General features: G+C 58.2%; 3 protein-coding genes across 13 annotated transcripts in view; 1 reads left to right on the top strand and 2 right to left on the bottom strand.

Annotated features, from left to right (window-relative positions):
* Positions 1-1,830, bottom strand: part of HSD17B14 (hydroxysteroid 17-beta dehydrogenase 14) — an 11,096-nt gene extending 9,266 nt beyond the window's left edge. Inside the window, exons 1-3 of the mRNA XM_027860516.1 lie at positions 1,560-1,830; positions 1,013-1,051; positions 634-734 (exon numbers count right to left, since the gene is read on the bottom strand). Coding sequence (XP_027716317.1) covers positions 634-734; positions 1,013-1,051; positions 1,560-1,647 — 228 coding nt within the window. The 5' untranslated portion in view covers positions 1,648-1,830. The remainder of the gene's footprint in view (positions 1-633; positions 735-1,012; positions 1,052-1,559) is intronic.
* A 406-nt stretch (positions 1,831-2,236) lies between these two features.
* PLEKHA4 (pleckstrin homology domain containing A4) lies at positions 2,237-13,281 on the bottom strand. 6 transcript variants are annotated; one of them, XM_027860499.1, is made up of 19 exons: positions 12,774-13,281; positions 11,019-11,110; positions 10,258-10,362; positions 9,738-9,810; positions 9,559-9,659; positions 9,034-9,143; positions 7,030-7,242; positions 6,659-6,929; positions 5,823-5,888; positions 5,650-5,715; positions 5,440-5,520; positions 5,016-5,153; positions 4,686-4,784; positions 4,442-4,562; positions 4,271-4,371; positions 3,861-4,067; positions 3,612-3,682; positions 2,824-2,936; positions 2,237-2,556 (listed from the first exon to the last, which is right to left on the bottom strand). In XM_027860499.1, the coding sequence occupies exons 2-19, from the start codon at positions 11,097-11,099 to the stop codon at positions 2,357-2,359; spliced, it is 2,217 nt and encodes a 738-aa protein (XP_027716300.1). In that variant the 5' UTR covers positions 11,100-11,110; positions 12,774-13,281; the 3' UTR covers positions 2,237-2,356. The 6 variants fall into 6 exon arrangements, with proteins under 6 accessions (XP_027716300.1, XP_027716299.1, XP_027716302.1 ...); XM_027860498.1 differs by lacking the exon at positions 12,774-13,281 and adding an exon at positions 11,546-11,631; XM_027860501.1 differs by lacking the exon at positions 12,774-13,281 and adding an exon at positions 11,546-11,631 and having other exon boundaries at positions 3,861-4,019.
* The window catches only part of PPP1R15A (protein phosphatase 1 regulatory subunit 15A), a 6,376-nt gene continuing 4,066 nt past the window's right edge, over positions 11,146-13,455 (top strand). For 3 of the 6 annotated variants that reach the window (XM_027860506.1, XM_027860507.1, XM_027860505.1), the window contains exons 1-2: positions 11,149-11,164; positions 13,193-13,373. In XM_027860506.1, the coding sequence (XP_027716307.1) occupies positions 13,353-13,373 (21 nt within the window). In that variant the 5' untranslated portion in view covers positions 11,149-11,164; positions 13,193-13,352. Of the gene's footprint in view, positions 11,165-13,192; positions 13,374-13,455 lie in introns of all 6 variants that reach the window. The other 3 variants (XM_027860510.1, XM_027860509.1, XM_027860508.1) reach the window with 3 other exon arrangements.

The raw sequence follows: 13,455 nt of genomic DNA, 5'->3' as shown, positions 1-13,455 counted from the left end.
GTGTGTGTGTGTGTGTGTGTGTGTGTGTGTGTGTGTGTGTGTGTGTGAGAGAGAGAGAGAGAGAGGGTAGAGAGAGAGAGAGAGGGTGAGAGGGTACTGGCCCTGGAAACCCTACCCCTCAATTCTCTTCCCACTTGATCAAGGACCTTTCTAGCATTTGCCTGAGGCTATAATCTTAACTGGCTTTCAATAAGGCCTACACCCAATCTCCCAATTCTGTTACCCTTAACCTAGTCCAGCCCTCCATTGTCTGTTACCCTGGGATAGCACCCTGGCCACTTCCCCACCCTTAATCCTATCCAGACCCCACTCTACCTACCAGTCACTCCCATCCAGATCCTCCCTAGACCCTCTTCTCTAGTCACCCCAGACTACTTGGCCGCTCCTAGATCCCTCCCACAGTCTTTCTGTACATAAGATCCATCTTGTCTCCATTAAGGCACTCAGATTCTTAAAATCTAGACAATACCAGGGTTACAAATGCTCAGATTCCTTAAGACTCTGGCCAACATGGTGAATCTTTAATAAACCTAGTCTTTGGCAGAAAGAAGGGTTGGGTCAAATTCATTCCCCTGTGTCCCTATTTTGGGGTCCCAGCACCTCTAAACCTCAACAGGGGGAGGGGAAGCTCACCTCCACTTCTCTTTCTCTGGTCACATCACATCGGATGAAGACAGCTCCTGCTGGTGGCTGGACCAAACACAATTCCTTTTCAAGAGCCTGGCCACCTGACTCTGGGGAGAAAGCAGGGCTGGGGTTCTGATCTGAATGGTAGCAGGGGGTCCAGGGGACTGAACTAGAGGAGGGGAGATGCTGGGTCCCTCAGAGGGAGGAGGCTGGCAGATAGGACATAGGATTATTGAAGGGCTAGGGGAGAGGGAGGTCCTGATCACTGAGGGGCTGGGGGAGGGGGATCCTGGGTCCCTGAGAGGAAGGGGGCGGTGGACAGGACACCTTGGTCACTGCCTTGGTGGGGCAGGGGCTGAAGGGATCACCCGGGTCTCTCACTTACCATCCTTGTCACAGATAATCACTTTAGCACCATTCTCCACTAGAAGGCAAAGGAGGTAGGTGGATTTGGAGACAGTTGGTGGGGCAGGGTTTCAGACCCTTAGGTTCCCCTTCTCGGGCCCGGCTGGTGGCCCCAGAACTTCCCTCCCTTAACTCGTGGTTTCCATCCCGTGATAGCTAGGGCCAAAGGCAGGTTCGGCCTTGGGCACAAGATCCCCAGGACCTAGGCGACTCTTTCCGATAGCCCCATCTCCGCGGCCTCTCACAACACAAGTCCAAGCGTCTCCTTTCCCTTGACCCACTTTAGCCGAGTCTCGAGGGCCCTGTCCCACACCCCCTGGGGACCCATCCGAGGGGTTAATCCCCTCTTCCAGCCCTACCCCAGCTTGGAACACTATTCACTCAACCAGATACTGCCTCTTTCTCGACCTCAGGCTACACGTCTGGCTAAAGGGTCCTTCGCACGACGGGAGTGTGAGGGCCCATCATCCCGGATCGTGGGAGTCCAGGGCCATCCCCTCCACAGCCCTCCCCAAGTTCAGGCTCACCGAAGGCGCGCACGATGCCAGCGCCTATACCCCGAGCACCGCCGGTCACCAAGACCACCCGACCCTCGCTGCTAGGACCCGCAGCCATTTGCAGCCCCGTGGACCGGCGCCCTCAAGTGGGACGATTGTCTTTCCTTTCGTGTTTGTCCCTCCACCCCCGCAGCCACCGGGATTAGACCTTGAGTCCAGACTAGAAAAGCGCTGTCACAGCAGCTCCCGCCCCTTTTAGGTCCAAAGACCTCCAGCGACCATCCTCTTCCTCTCCTCGCTCCTCTTCCCTCCGCCCACAATCCTTGGACCCCTCTTCTAACCCCTCCAACGAAGATGGATAAGACCTTTGGCCGGGTCACCACCTGGGAGATCTAGGCGTCTCCTTCCACAAACCCCGCCCAGGCTCCTAGAAGACCCTTCCCTAGCACCGCCCCCCATCCTCGGGTTAGGGAATTGTCAAAAAAAAACTACAACTCCCACGAGGTCCCGCGGGCAGAAGAGCAAGGCCGACGGCGGAAAGCGCCCCTTAGCCTACTGGGAGATGTAGTTCTGGCGTCCAAAAGGGCTGGAGGGAAGAGGGTCAGACAGAGACCCTGGAGGAGCTGGGCGTGCCCTCCCTCTGCTTCAGCCCACTCAGGGAGGGAGACGTCGGGGCCCCCAGAAGGAAAGGAGGGCGGAGCCGGGGCCTGAGTCACAACCGAGTTTAATCAAGACTGGTACAGAATGGAGGGCTGGAGGAACGCACCTCAGCCAGTCAGCGCCTGACCCCGCCTTTGCATCCAATTGGCTGCAGCTCCACTGGCGTGTCAGAAACTGGACTGCAGCAGCGTGACCCGCAGAGGCCACTTCCCTTCGTCTGGCGGAGCCGCCCCTCCCCACGTAGGGGCCCAGGAGGTGGGGCTCCCCCGGCCCCGCCCCACGGGGGGCGGGGACCCTACGGGAGGCGAGCGAGGGGGCGGGGTCAACCTGGAAGCGGAGTCCGGAGCGGCTTCGGGGCTTCTTCGACCTGGACGGAATCAGCAGATGGGTCAAACGCGCGGGCCGGAGATTCGGGCGGCCCGGCTTCCCGGCCCCGCGCTCCCTCCGGGCCCTGGAGTCCTGGCTACCCATTCCGCCTCTCCCTCCCGAGCCCAGGAGTCCCGGCTACCCAGCTCCCTCTCCCTTCGGGACCCAGGAGTCCGGAGGCAAGCGCTCGGGTTCACAGCCATCTCAAGGTCTCTTGACCGCAGTCCCCACGAGGGGCCCGGTATCCCCTGTCCCCCAAGTCCCTGACCTGTGATAAACTTATGCCAGTGCGAAGCCTCGGTCGCCAGAGCCTGGGACAAGCTGAGGACCCTTTCCCGCTGTCCTTCAGGGGCTGGAATGTAGGACCGGGGACTCCGAGAGCTGCAAACGTAGGGAGGGAAGGGAATCGGCGAGTCGTGGGAAATCTGGCCTGGATATTTGATTCTCCAAGCTACGTGACGATTTGAAGCGGCCCGGGGAATCGAGGTGACTAATTCAGACGCTCCCCCTCCCCCAGGCTCAGAAGGGGAGCCTACATTTATTTACACCTCCACAATATCAGTTACTGATCAGATGAATCCGGGGAATCAGGCGAGGGGAAGGGAGGGCATGTGATCTACCCAGGGTCACACAGATAATAGCTAACTGACAAAGTTAGAAGTTGAAGCCAGACTCCAAATTGAGCCCTGTTTTCCTACCATACCTCCTGGCAAGACAACCAGCTTCTTGAGAGCTGGGGCTTTTTCATTCTTTCTATCTCCAGCCCCGGCTCACAGAGCTCAATACATGATATATTGTATCACACCAGCCCAGGCTGAAATCAGCTATGTTGCCTTTCCCCAGCAGAAAAGATTGTGGGAGAGTTGGGGCTAGGGCTTTCCTAGAGGGGATAGGCTATTAAAAGTCATTGAGTCCAACTCTGCCTTCACTTTACTGATGGGGAAATTGAGGCCCAGGGAAGGGGAACATCACACAGTGACTGGGGAAAGAGTCTTGAGCTGCATGACCTGGGTGCCAGGGGCCACTGTCATCTTCCACTTAGCCCAAATTTCTTACCTGCTCCAGGACCCAGAACTCCGGGTCCACTGCTGAGGAGCCCCTGTAAGACCCATGGAGTCCAGAAGAGGCTAAGAGAAGAGAAGCTGGAATGTAAATTGCTGGCTCATTCCAGGGCAGGGCGAGGGGCCATGGGGACTCAAGTGTCTAACTCCCAGCCTTGCTTCCTCTGAGATGAAATTTGGCTCCCCCGGCCCTACCCCTGCCGGTAGCCCAGCCTGTTCCAAGCCAAACATAAGACTGGCTCACCGCATCTCTCTCTGACCCAGGCTCTAGCTGCCTTCGAACTGCTGAGGGACCAACTCCCCCAGGAGACAGTGGCCGGAGCCTTAGCCTCCCGGCCTCCTGGTGCCTCCGCATCCTCTCAAGCTGCTCCTGAGCACTCATCCGGACCCGGGAGGCTGAAGCCTGCAGATGAGAGCAGGAAGGGACAGGAACCCTAAGCTCCCAGGGACCCTGGAGATTCAGGTCATGGGACAAAAGAGATGTGCAGTTTAGGTCCAATTCCCTCATATTACAGACTAAGGCCCAGAGATATCCAGGAACCAAAAGGTCACCCTGGCCACTATCAGTGGCAGAGCCAGGACTGTACTCCCCCCTCCCCACACTCCAGATCCTGATGTCTCTACAGTAACCTGGGGTCTTCCTTGGGCTCCTACCTTAGGCCCAGCTGGTGGTGGTGGGGATGGAGATGGGGCAGGGGATGGAGAGCATTGGCCGTCTGGGCTTTGGGCCCGGGGAGAGCTGGGTGATCCAGGACCTGGGTGGAGTGCAGAGGAGGGTTGTAGTGGGCATGAAAAAAGCTGGGGACCCTAAAGGGCGTATCTCACCTGGCAGGGCACCAGGCCCATCTCCATCTCCATCCCCGTGGGGACGCCCCCAATTCGGATCTCCCAGTCCGGCCAATGTGTCCTCTACCATCCATAGCTGCTGCTGAGCAGAGACCCTGGCCTGGAAGGGTTAAGGGTTGGGAAGTGGGCAGGGGAGAAGAGGAGAAGCTTAGGCAGGAGAGGCGGGGCTTGGAGCAGCTGAGGGAGAGGGAATGGGGGGAGGCTTGGCTCAAGACCCCAGTACCTGAGGAGGCCCAAGGTGAAGCAGATCCTCCAGGGTCTCCCGCAGAGTTCCCAGCTCCTGCTCCAGGCCGCTATAGGTATTCCAAACCCGCTCCCTTTCCTCCAAGGACAGGAAAAAAGGGAGGTGCAGGGTGAGGCTCCATCCCAGCTCCGGTAAACTCCACTCCCCCCCATTTCCCTGGTTTGTCTCCAGGATGCTGAAGGCTATGACTGCCAGAAACCCCTAAGAAGGCAGAGCCAGCCAGGGTCAGAAAGGACAACATTTCCCATGAGAATGGCTAGTGGCCTCAGGGTAGGCTGTGTGTCGGTAGTGCTCACTCGGGTCCCTCACCTGGGCCAAGTGGCAGAGGGCTGCTCTGACGCCCACCAGGCGGTCCTGCAGAAGCCGCAGGCGAGACCAGGCCCTGCCTCCGGGCCCAGGTTCCCCCACAGCCCGGCGGGTCAGCTCCAGGGCTGCTTCCAGCCTCTCCTGTCATCGAGGAGGGGAGGATGGTTAGAGTGGGTGCAGGAAGCCATCCTCCTCGTGACCTTGTGCCCCTGCCCCTCAGACTTCACCTTCTCCCTTTGGCTACATTTGATGTAGGCCCTAGCTGGCCCCTAGCTCTCACTGTATCGCCCTCGAATGCTCCCGGTCCTCAGTGCTTTCCATCTCCTCCCCTCCCCTGCCTCACCATGCCGCCTCTCTTTGGCTTAGCTCCACGTCCTCCACGAGCCTCAGCTCTTGCCACGCCCTCCCCTCCCCTGCCCCGACACACCTTCTCCTCCTGGTTCTTTGCCACTTCCTCTGCCAGCCTCCTCAAGAGCCGGTCCTGCCCGCAAAGCTTAGTCAGGAGCGCCTGCGGGGCCCAGAGACCGGGCCTAAGTCAGAAGTTGCTCCCTCTCCCCAGAATGCCGCCAGAGGCGGTAAAGGAGCTCTGTCCCACCCGTGTCACCGCCACCTCCGCTTCACAAGGCCCCAGACTCACATCTGTGTCAGCGCTGCGGTGAAGCGGAGAATCCAGTCCAGGGCCCGACGGCAGGGGCGGAGGCTGCTGCAAAGGAAACCAGATGAGCATCCGCCTTTGGGACCCCGCAGCCCGAGCTTCTAAGGGTGACAGAACGCTGCTCCATCGTAAGGGGCGGGCGGGGAGACACCTACCAAAGAGGCCACGGAGCCCCGACTTCCCGGGGGCCTGGGGGACAAGGGTAGATATCCAGACACTGCCTGCGGAGACATTAGGAAAGGATTGGGGGGCAGAGGGGTGTGCTCAGAGCAAGGTTCACCACCTCGATTTAGAATGTAAGTTCAGCGAGGGCAGGGGCTCCTCTCCCTTGTCCCCGTGAGCCATAGTGCCTAGTCCAAAGTAAGAGGCGTCTTCCAGTCATTCATTGCTACGGTGCAGGCAGGGTTACTAAGAACTTTTCCAGGCGCAATTTAGGGAGTGGGGGGGTCCCACAGGTATCTTCCTTCCTCCTTTCAAAGGTAGGAAAATCGAGATTCTGGGAGATGTATGTAGTACACTGCTCAGGGTCACTGTAAGTGTGAAGGAACCTCGAGAGGTGGGGGATGTAAGGGGAATACCTCGGAGCCTCAGAGGTAGGATTTCCTGGCTCCACCACAAGGGAAGGGCTCTTTCCTCTCCCCAGGGGGCCCCACCACCGGCCTCAGTGTCTTCCACTAAGGGGCAAACTGGCAACAATCCCCAAAAGCCTCTGGGAGCCATGGGTGGTGATGGAACTCCATAAGCATCGGTGGCCTTCCCAAGCCCAGCCGATAACGACCTAAAAATCTCCATAATGTCTTAGCAAGAATGGTCATCAGCCAGCCGACTGGACTGCCTCACAGACTCTCCCCTTCCACAGGTGACCACATAGGCTTGACCGTGGACTACAATTCCCATTCTGCTTTCGGATGCACAGGTGTTGGTTTTGTAACCTAGGCAGCCCTAAGGCCTCATGGGTGATGTAGTTTTCCTGTCCACTAGGGTCACTCACCTTGGCCCTGAGTTCAGTGGCCCAGTGCTGGGGGCTCCTGGGGGGTCTCAGTGCTCCTGTCTCTGATGGTTGTGCGCGTCGGGGAGTGGAGGGCCGGGACAGAGTTCTTGAGGCTGGGGCCCACTCAGGTAAGGGTCGGACATCAATCCGGCTCAGCGGAGTATGGGGCCGGGTATCTCCCCCCACCAGAGCTGAGGGACGGTGGGCAGGGGCTGAGCGTGGCCGGGGAAGGCCCAGGGGTGATGGGGGCCGGAAGAGAGGAGAAAATAGCCTAGGGGAGAAGGAGGCTTCCTGAGACTGGGTGCCCCTTCCCCGACCTTCCATCCTCCCCCCACACCCCCCCCCACCTCCATACAGACACACACACTCACTCAGGACTCCTTGCCCTTTGCCTGCTCCTCTGGGGTGGCTCCACAAGCCCAGGTGGAGGGCTAGGGGTGAGCTCCCTGTGTCTGCCAGAGATCCTGGCCACCTCCAGGGATTCGGCACTGCGGCCCTCTTCACTGCTCCCCACCTCAGGGGGTCCCCCGGGACCCCCGGGGCCCTCTCCAGCTGGAGGTCCAGCAGGTGGAGTCTGAGAGCCACTGCAGGGGGAGAGAAGGCAGACAGAAAGGATTCTGGGCTAGGGCTCACTCAGGAGCATTCCCTGGAATCCAGGACTTCTATACCCCTATCGTGGCCATCTTGTTAGGTAACACCTTCCCCCCACTCTCAAGAATCCTCAGTGGCTCCCCATTGCTTCTAGGACAAATTGCTATCTCCTCAGCCTGGCCCTGGAGGCCAGAGGAGAGAGGACCCTTACAGGCTGAAAGCTCATGTTACCTGGTCCTCTTCGGTCCAGTCAAACTGACCACTAGGTGGTGCAGCGGATAGGGCACTGGACGTGAGTCTGGAGGACCCGAGCTCAACCTGCCTCTGACCCTGGACCAGTCACTTTACCTCTACCTGCCTCAGTTTCCTCATCTGTCAAACAGGGATAATAATGGCACTTGTGTTTTGAGGGTTTGCTTTGAAAACCTCAAAGTGCTCTTTCTACAAATGCTGGCTGGTTATTATCATTACTGCTCTTTGAGCTCTGCCTTGGCAGGGAGAGAATCACAAGGCCATTTGCATGCACACATTTGTATACACATGTACACATTAGACACCCATGTTCACATGTACTCATGTGCACACACACTCATACACACATGCACACACTCGTACACACTCATACTCGTATATACACATACACAAACATGCACATTCACAAAATATATATACACTCACACAAATAGACACACAAGGCACACACTCATGCATATTTACACATGTAATGTGCTGAAACATCGTCACACATACCCACATGCACACGCTCACCCACGTGCAATCCACACACATGAACATGTGTATGCACTCACATACAAATACATTCACACAGTACACGCATGCATGCACACACACAACACAGACTCCCCCATGCATATACATGCCCTCGAGTGCACAACACATGGACACACACAATCGCACTCATCCACACCCTCACACGGACACATGCACCCATACATGAATGCACACACACCTCCCTCCTTTCTGCTTGTAGTTTTAAATGTCCTCTTCCCCCAGTAGAGGGCATTCTCCTCAAGGGCAGTGATCAGCTTGCTTTCTTGTGCTTGTATCACCAGCCTTAGCAGGGCACCTGGCACATTATCAGCACCTAAGGCAGGCTTCTCCAGTGGCTCATTCAGACTGAGGCTCAGGAGGTTAAGTGACCTGCCTCGGGTCATATGGCTATTAAGTCTCAGATGCGAGATTTGAACTCAGGTCTCCCCTGACTCTAAACCCAGCATATTCACCACTACACAGGCTTAGAGGGAGCCTGGGGCAATGATAAGAAGACAGGGTCTAGTGAGGACCTGGGTTCAAATTCCACCTTGGATGCTTACTACCTACGTGACCTAAGTCAAATCCTTCCATGAACCTCCAGGGGCCTCAGTCTCTTCATCTGTAAAATGAGAGGGTGGGAGGAGATGGCCTTGTTAGATTTATGATTCTTGAATTCTGGGGCTGCTAGGTGGTGCCATAGTGCCCAGAGCACCTGGCTTAGAGTCAGGAAGCCCTGACTTCAAATCTGGCTTCAGACACTTACTAGCTGTGTGACCCTGGGTAAGTCCCTTCACCCTGTTGGCCTCAGTTTCCTCATCTGTAAAATGAGCTGGAGAAGAAAATGGCAAACCACTCCAGCATCTCTGCCAAGAAAACCCCGAATGGGGCCGTGAAGAGTCAGACAGGACTGAACACAACAGAAGTCTTGGATTGCTCCCCGTTTTATGATGAGGAAGCTGCGGCCCAGTCAGGGCTGGGGTTTGGGTGGCGATAATCCTGCCCCCACTTACTAGTCATCCCCTTCAGCTCGGGTAGCACGACCCAGAGCCCGCAGCCACCCTCGAAGGTCCTCCACGGTGTCAGCGGCCAAGACATACGTCCTCATCCCCGGGTGCTCGACCTGGAGAGGGAAGTGAGGAGGAGGAGGGGGCCCAGAGCCTGGGTCCCTGAGGAGGCATAATGCTCAGGGAAAGAATTTCTGGGCCTGAAGGGGAAGGGCTGGCTGGGGGATGCCAGAGTTCTTGGTGGGGGGTGTCAATGAATAAGCATTTATCTGGTGCTCTTTGCCAGGCCTCGCACTGGATGCTGGCCCCAGGATTGTGCGACTGGGATAGTCTCTGCTCTTAAGCAGTTTACATTCTGGGGTGAGGGAGGGGGATGACATATTCACAGATAAGTGCAGAGCCTATGGATTACAGCCAATAGAAGGTAAGGGGGGAGGGGCGGGGAAGTGCTGGCAGCTGGAGCAGCGGATGCCAGGGTTCCAGAAAGGGGGGGAGGAGAGGAAGGACACACCAGGATTGTGTCTAACTCACAGTGAAAGTGTAGCGGCGCCCCCGGGAGGCCCCAGCCCCATCTGGACGAACACTGTAGCTGGGGAGAGGGACACTGCCCAGGACCCTCTCCTCTCGGCTGTCTGCAAGGGGGTCAAGGGCCAAGGGTCACTGGGGAAGGTCCCTCAATGCCCATCCCACCTCATCCCTTGGACACTGACCCTTGTAATAGAAGAGGCAGTGGCCAGACAGGACAAACCAGCGTCGCTTCCAGAGCCGGAGGCCGGAGCTGTCCTGAGAGAGAGACCAGAGGCACCTGAGTGCCCTGAGACAGGTGAAACCCCAGGAGGATGGGGTGAAGGGTACAGGGAGACAGGCAGACAGAGACCTGGGGATAAGGAAACAGGGAGGGAGATGGGAAGACAGAGGACAGGACTAACCAGTCATTTTTAGAACCTGAGACCAGGGCTGTTTTGACAGATATTGGCAAGACCTGAGCATGTACTAGGTAGAGATGGGAGGCAGAAATGAAGGGAAATAGTCACGGAGAGTCACAGAGCTGGCGAGACAGCAAAGACTGGGGTCACCTCAGCTGCAAGGCGTGCCAGTCAGGGAACAAGTGAAAGCCGGAGTCCCCCTGCACTCGGATATAGGGGGATGGGGCCCAGCTGCAGGGCCTAGGGAGGAGACAGAGGGAGGAGACAGACAAGAGGGCGAGGCACTGCCCCGGCCCTACCGTACCTGCTTATGCAGCCAGCCTCGGATGTGCACAGGCAGGTTGGGGTCCCTGCGGAGGGAGCTTCCCCTTTTCCCAAAGGCACGGACTCCACTGACTGCCCGGGGGGGCTGGAGGAGAGAGAGGCGGAGAAGGGGCTGTCTGGGGGCACAGCGAAACCTCAGACCTTGAAAGGCTCCATTGTAGGGAGCAAGGCCCTTCGCATCCTCTTCTCCCTCCCCTCACTGGGGCCTCTGGGCTTGGAGGCCCATTGAATGGCATGGCTCAGTTCCACCAGCAGGGCAAGCTCAGGGTCCAGGCCAAGTGGAGTCAGGGTGGGGGGCAGAAATCTCAGATCTCATTCCATTCATTCAGTCTGACCCATGGAGGCTTTATTAAAGGTGCTTACTTTGTGTCAGGCACTGTGCTGGGGATAGAGACACACCTGAGGCAGTGCTTGCCCTCATGAAGCTTACATTCTCCTCTCTCAGTCTGACTCCCCATTAGGATCTCAAGGCCCCGTTGTGCCAGAGCAACTCAAAGGACAGGGAAAGAGTATACAAATGAGGAACCGGGGTCTCTTGCCAGGGGTGGATCCCCTCAGTACCCGGGTTGGGAAGGAGTTGGGCCAGCGGACAGCCTCTGGGGTGTTGGAAGGCAGCAGGGGTTGGGTGCTCCCTACACCCTGTTCCTGTCCCCTCCCCAGGGCTTGGGAGCCTGGGCCTTGAAACAGGGAGAGGGAAGCCCACCAGCTCCCTCCCTATCCACAGCCAGCCCCCTGCATCACCTTGCTGCTGAGGGTGAGGGAGGACACAGTGGAGACACTGCTGGCCAAGCTGAGGCTGCTCCGGGGCCTGCCCTCCTCCATGGTGGGGGCCGCTTGAAGAAGGAGAAGAAGACTGAGGGACGTTCAGCAGAAGGAGCCCAGGCAGGGTCAGTGACCTCAGCAAGGGGGAGGCTAAGGAGAAAAGCCTCCTTGTGTGAGGGCTAGAGAATGGGGTAAGAGCCCAGGGCTGGGGGAGGCCTTGGCTCCCTGCCACATACCGAGGGGCAGTGCCAGGGGGTGGGTGGCTACAGCAGCTGCTGGGGGGGGGGGGGGGGGGCTAGAGAAAAGAGGCTTCTTTATGTCCAGACCACCCCCCTCAGGCCAGGAATCTGCCCCTCCCTTCGTGCTTAGAGATCCACAATGCCTTTCCACCCCTTAGCCTGGCTGCTCTTGTAACCCCATCCCTCCACACCCCTCAGCCCTACTGAAGGAAGGGACCCAGGCACGTCGGTGTCCCCCCTCCCACGCCCAGGTCTAGAAAAACTTACCAGGGTCTCCAGATGAAGGCAATGGGATCACCACGAGCCCAGCCCTGAGGCCTACCTGTGTCTCCCTTCTTCAGTTTCGAAATGCTCTCACTCTCTATTCCCTGGCTCACCCCTCTCTCAGTCTCTCTTTCCTTTTGTTTATCTTTCACTGTCCCTGACTTTCTTTCCCTCTATCTGCTCCCTGTTTGCCTCTGTTTCCCTGGCTCTCTGGGCATCTGTCTTGGACTCTCTCGGGCTCCTCCTTGTTTTCTTTCTCTCTGTCACTTGCTGTCTCTTTCTCCCCTTGCTTCTCTATTCCCCATCTGCCTGTCTCCTCCCTCTCTCCTCTCTCTCCTCCTTGTCTGTGGCTTCCTCTTTCTCTCTCTCTCTCTGCCTTTCCCTCCCTCCCCACCTCTTTTCTCTCTCCTTCTGGTTCTCCCCTTCTCTCTCTCTCTCTCCTCCTCCTCTCTCTCCCCCTCCCCCTCTCCCCCCCCCCCCCCCCCCCCCCCCAGCTCTCCCCTTCTATTCCTCCTCTCTCTGTTTATGCCTCCCTCTCTCTCAGTCCCCCCATTTCAGTCTGGCTCTCCAGCAGGCTCTCTGTAACCCTGGATTTCATTGTCGGCCTCCGCATACCTTCCTGTCTCCCTCTCCGTCTCTCCCTCTCTCTCTGGCCGGACCTCTCCCTTTCTCTCCAGTTGGTCTGTGTCTATCCCTTGTTCCTCAACTCCTCCACCCACGCTCTTCCCTCCCTCTGGCCCGGCCCCTCCCCTTAACTTGACCCCAAGGCTCCGCGGCCCCCACAGCTGTCGGGGTGTGACTCAAGGGGCTGCGGACAAGCCTCCTGGGTCCCCGAGAGTAAATGGACTGGGGGCTCAGAGCCCGGGTTGGCTGAAAGGAAGCATGCAGCCCGGCTGACGGGCGGGAGGTCTGGGGGGCTGTGGGCGGGGTGCAGGAGAAGGCTGGGCCAGAAGGCTGTCCTGGACTGTGCTCTGAGATTGTTGACTGACTGACCGACTGGGTGAGGAGGTTATACAGGTCCAGCCAGAAGGTTGTGCGCTGTGCTGTGCCATTAATGGGATCCGAGGGATTAGAGGTTTAGCTAGGAAGGCCCTCACCCCACACCTTCGCTTTACGGGAGAGGAAACTGAGGCTCAAAGGGGTCACGAAAGAGGCACATGGCACAGCTCAGACGGAAACCCGCGTGGAAGTCTCCAGAGGAGGGCCCCAGGGCTCTGCACTCGGCCCGTACCATTCCTTCAGTTTCTTTCAGTGACTAGGCCACGGTCTTGGACGGCAAGCTCATCACCTACGAGGGTGATACTGGGCTGGGCGACGGAGACGCCGTCCAGAGGAAGGGCAGGGCTGGGCTGCTCCAGACTGCTCTCGGAGGTTCCAGACCCCTGAATCACCTCCTGGGCGCGGGATGCCCCAAGCACGGGACCATGACGTCACCGAGCTCCCTGCTCGCCCCGCCCCTCTCATGCCCGAATCTCTCCCCCGCCCTCGGGGATCCCAGCTGACTCAATCTACGGAAACCGCAGCAGAGGGAGTGACGTCGTTGCGTACTTCGCTTTCCCCCGCGCGGCCCCCCTTCCCGACGTTGGTAAACTCCGCTCCCTGACGTCATCGCGTAGTATATAAGGCGCTGAATAGCTGTGTTTATCGCAGAGCAAACCTGACTGAAGAGAGAAGGCAACAGAGACAGAGCAGAGTGGGACTGGACGTCGAACGCAGACGCCGAGCCTTCAGGGTCCGTGGAGAACATGAGCCCTAGTCCGGATTCGCCGTGGACGTCACCGTGCCTGTGGACGCCCTCCTTGCCCGCAGGATGACGCACAGGCTTGACCCGGTAAGTCCCGAGCTGGGACGGGACAGGGACGGGTCGCCGAGATCCTCGAGGGGACGGAACAGGGAGAGGGCGCCGGGGCCCC

This window comes from Vombatus ursinus, unplaced genomic scaffold (genome assembly GCF_900497805.2).
Source record: "Vombatus ursinus unplaced genomic scaffold, bare-nosed wombat genome assembly UNPS02014198.1, whole genome shotgun sequence".
Lineage (NCBI taxonomy): Eukaryota > Metazoa > Chordata > Mammalia > Diprotodontia > Vombatidae > Vombatus > Vombatus ursinus.
This window is presented reverse-complemented; position numbering and strand designations above follow the sequence as displayed.

Bases quoted from the DNA above. Each gene is read 5' to 3' on its own strand.
- PLEKHA4 (XM_027860499.1), bottom strand. From the start codon at position 11,099: ATGGAGGAGGGCAGGCCCCGGAGCAGCCTCAGCTTGGCCAGCAGTGTC. The intron at 9,144-9,558 runs GTGAGTTAGACA...TTCCCTCTCCAG, and splicing joins GGCGCCGCTACACTTTCACT to GTCGAGCACCCGGGGATGAG. The intron at 4,372-4,441 runs GTGAGATACGCC...CACTCCACCCAG, and splicing joins TGGGCCTGGTGCCCTGCCAG to GTCCTGGATCACCCAGCTCT.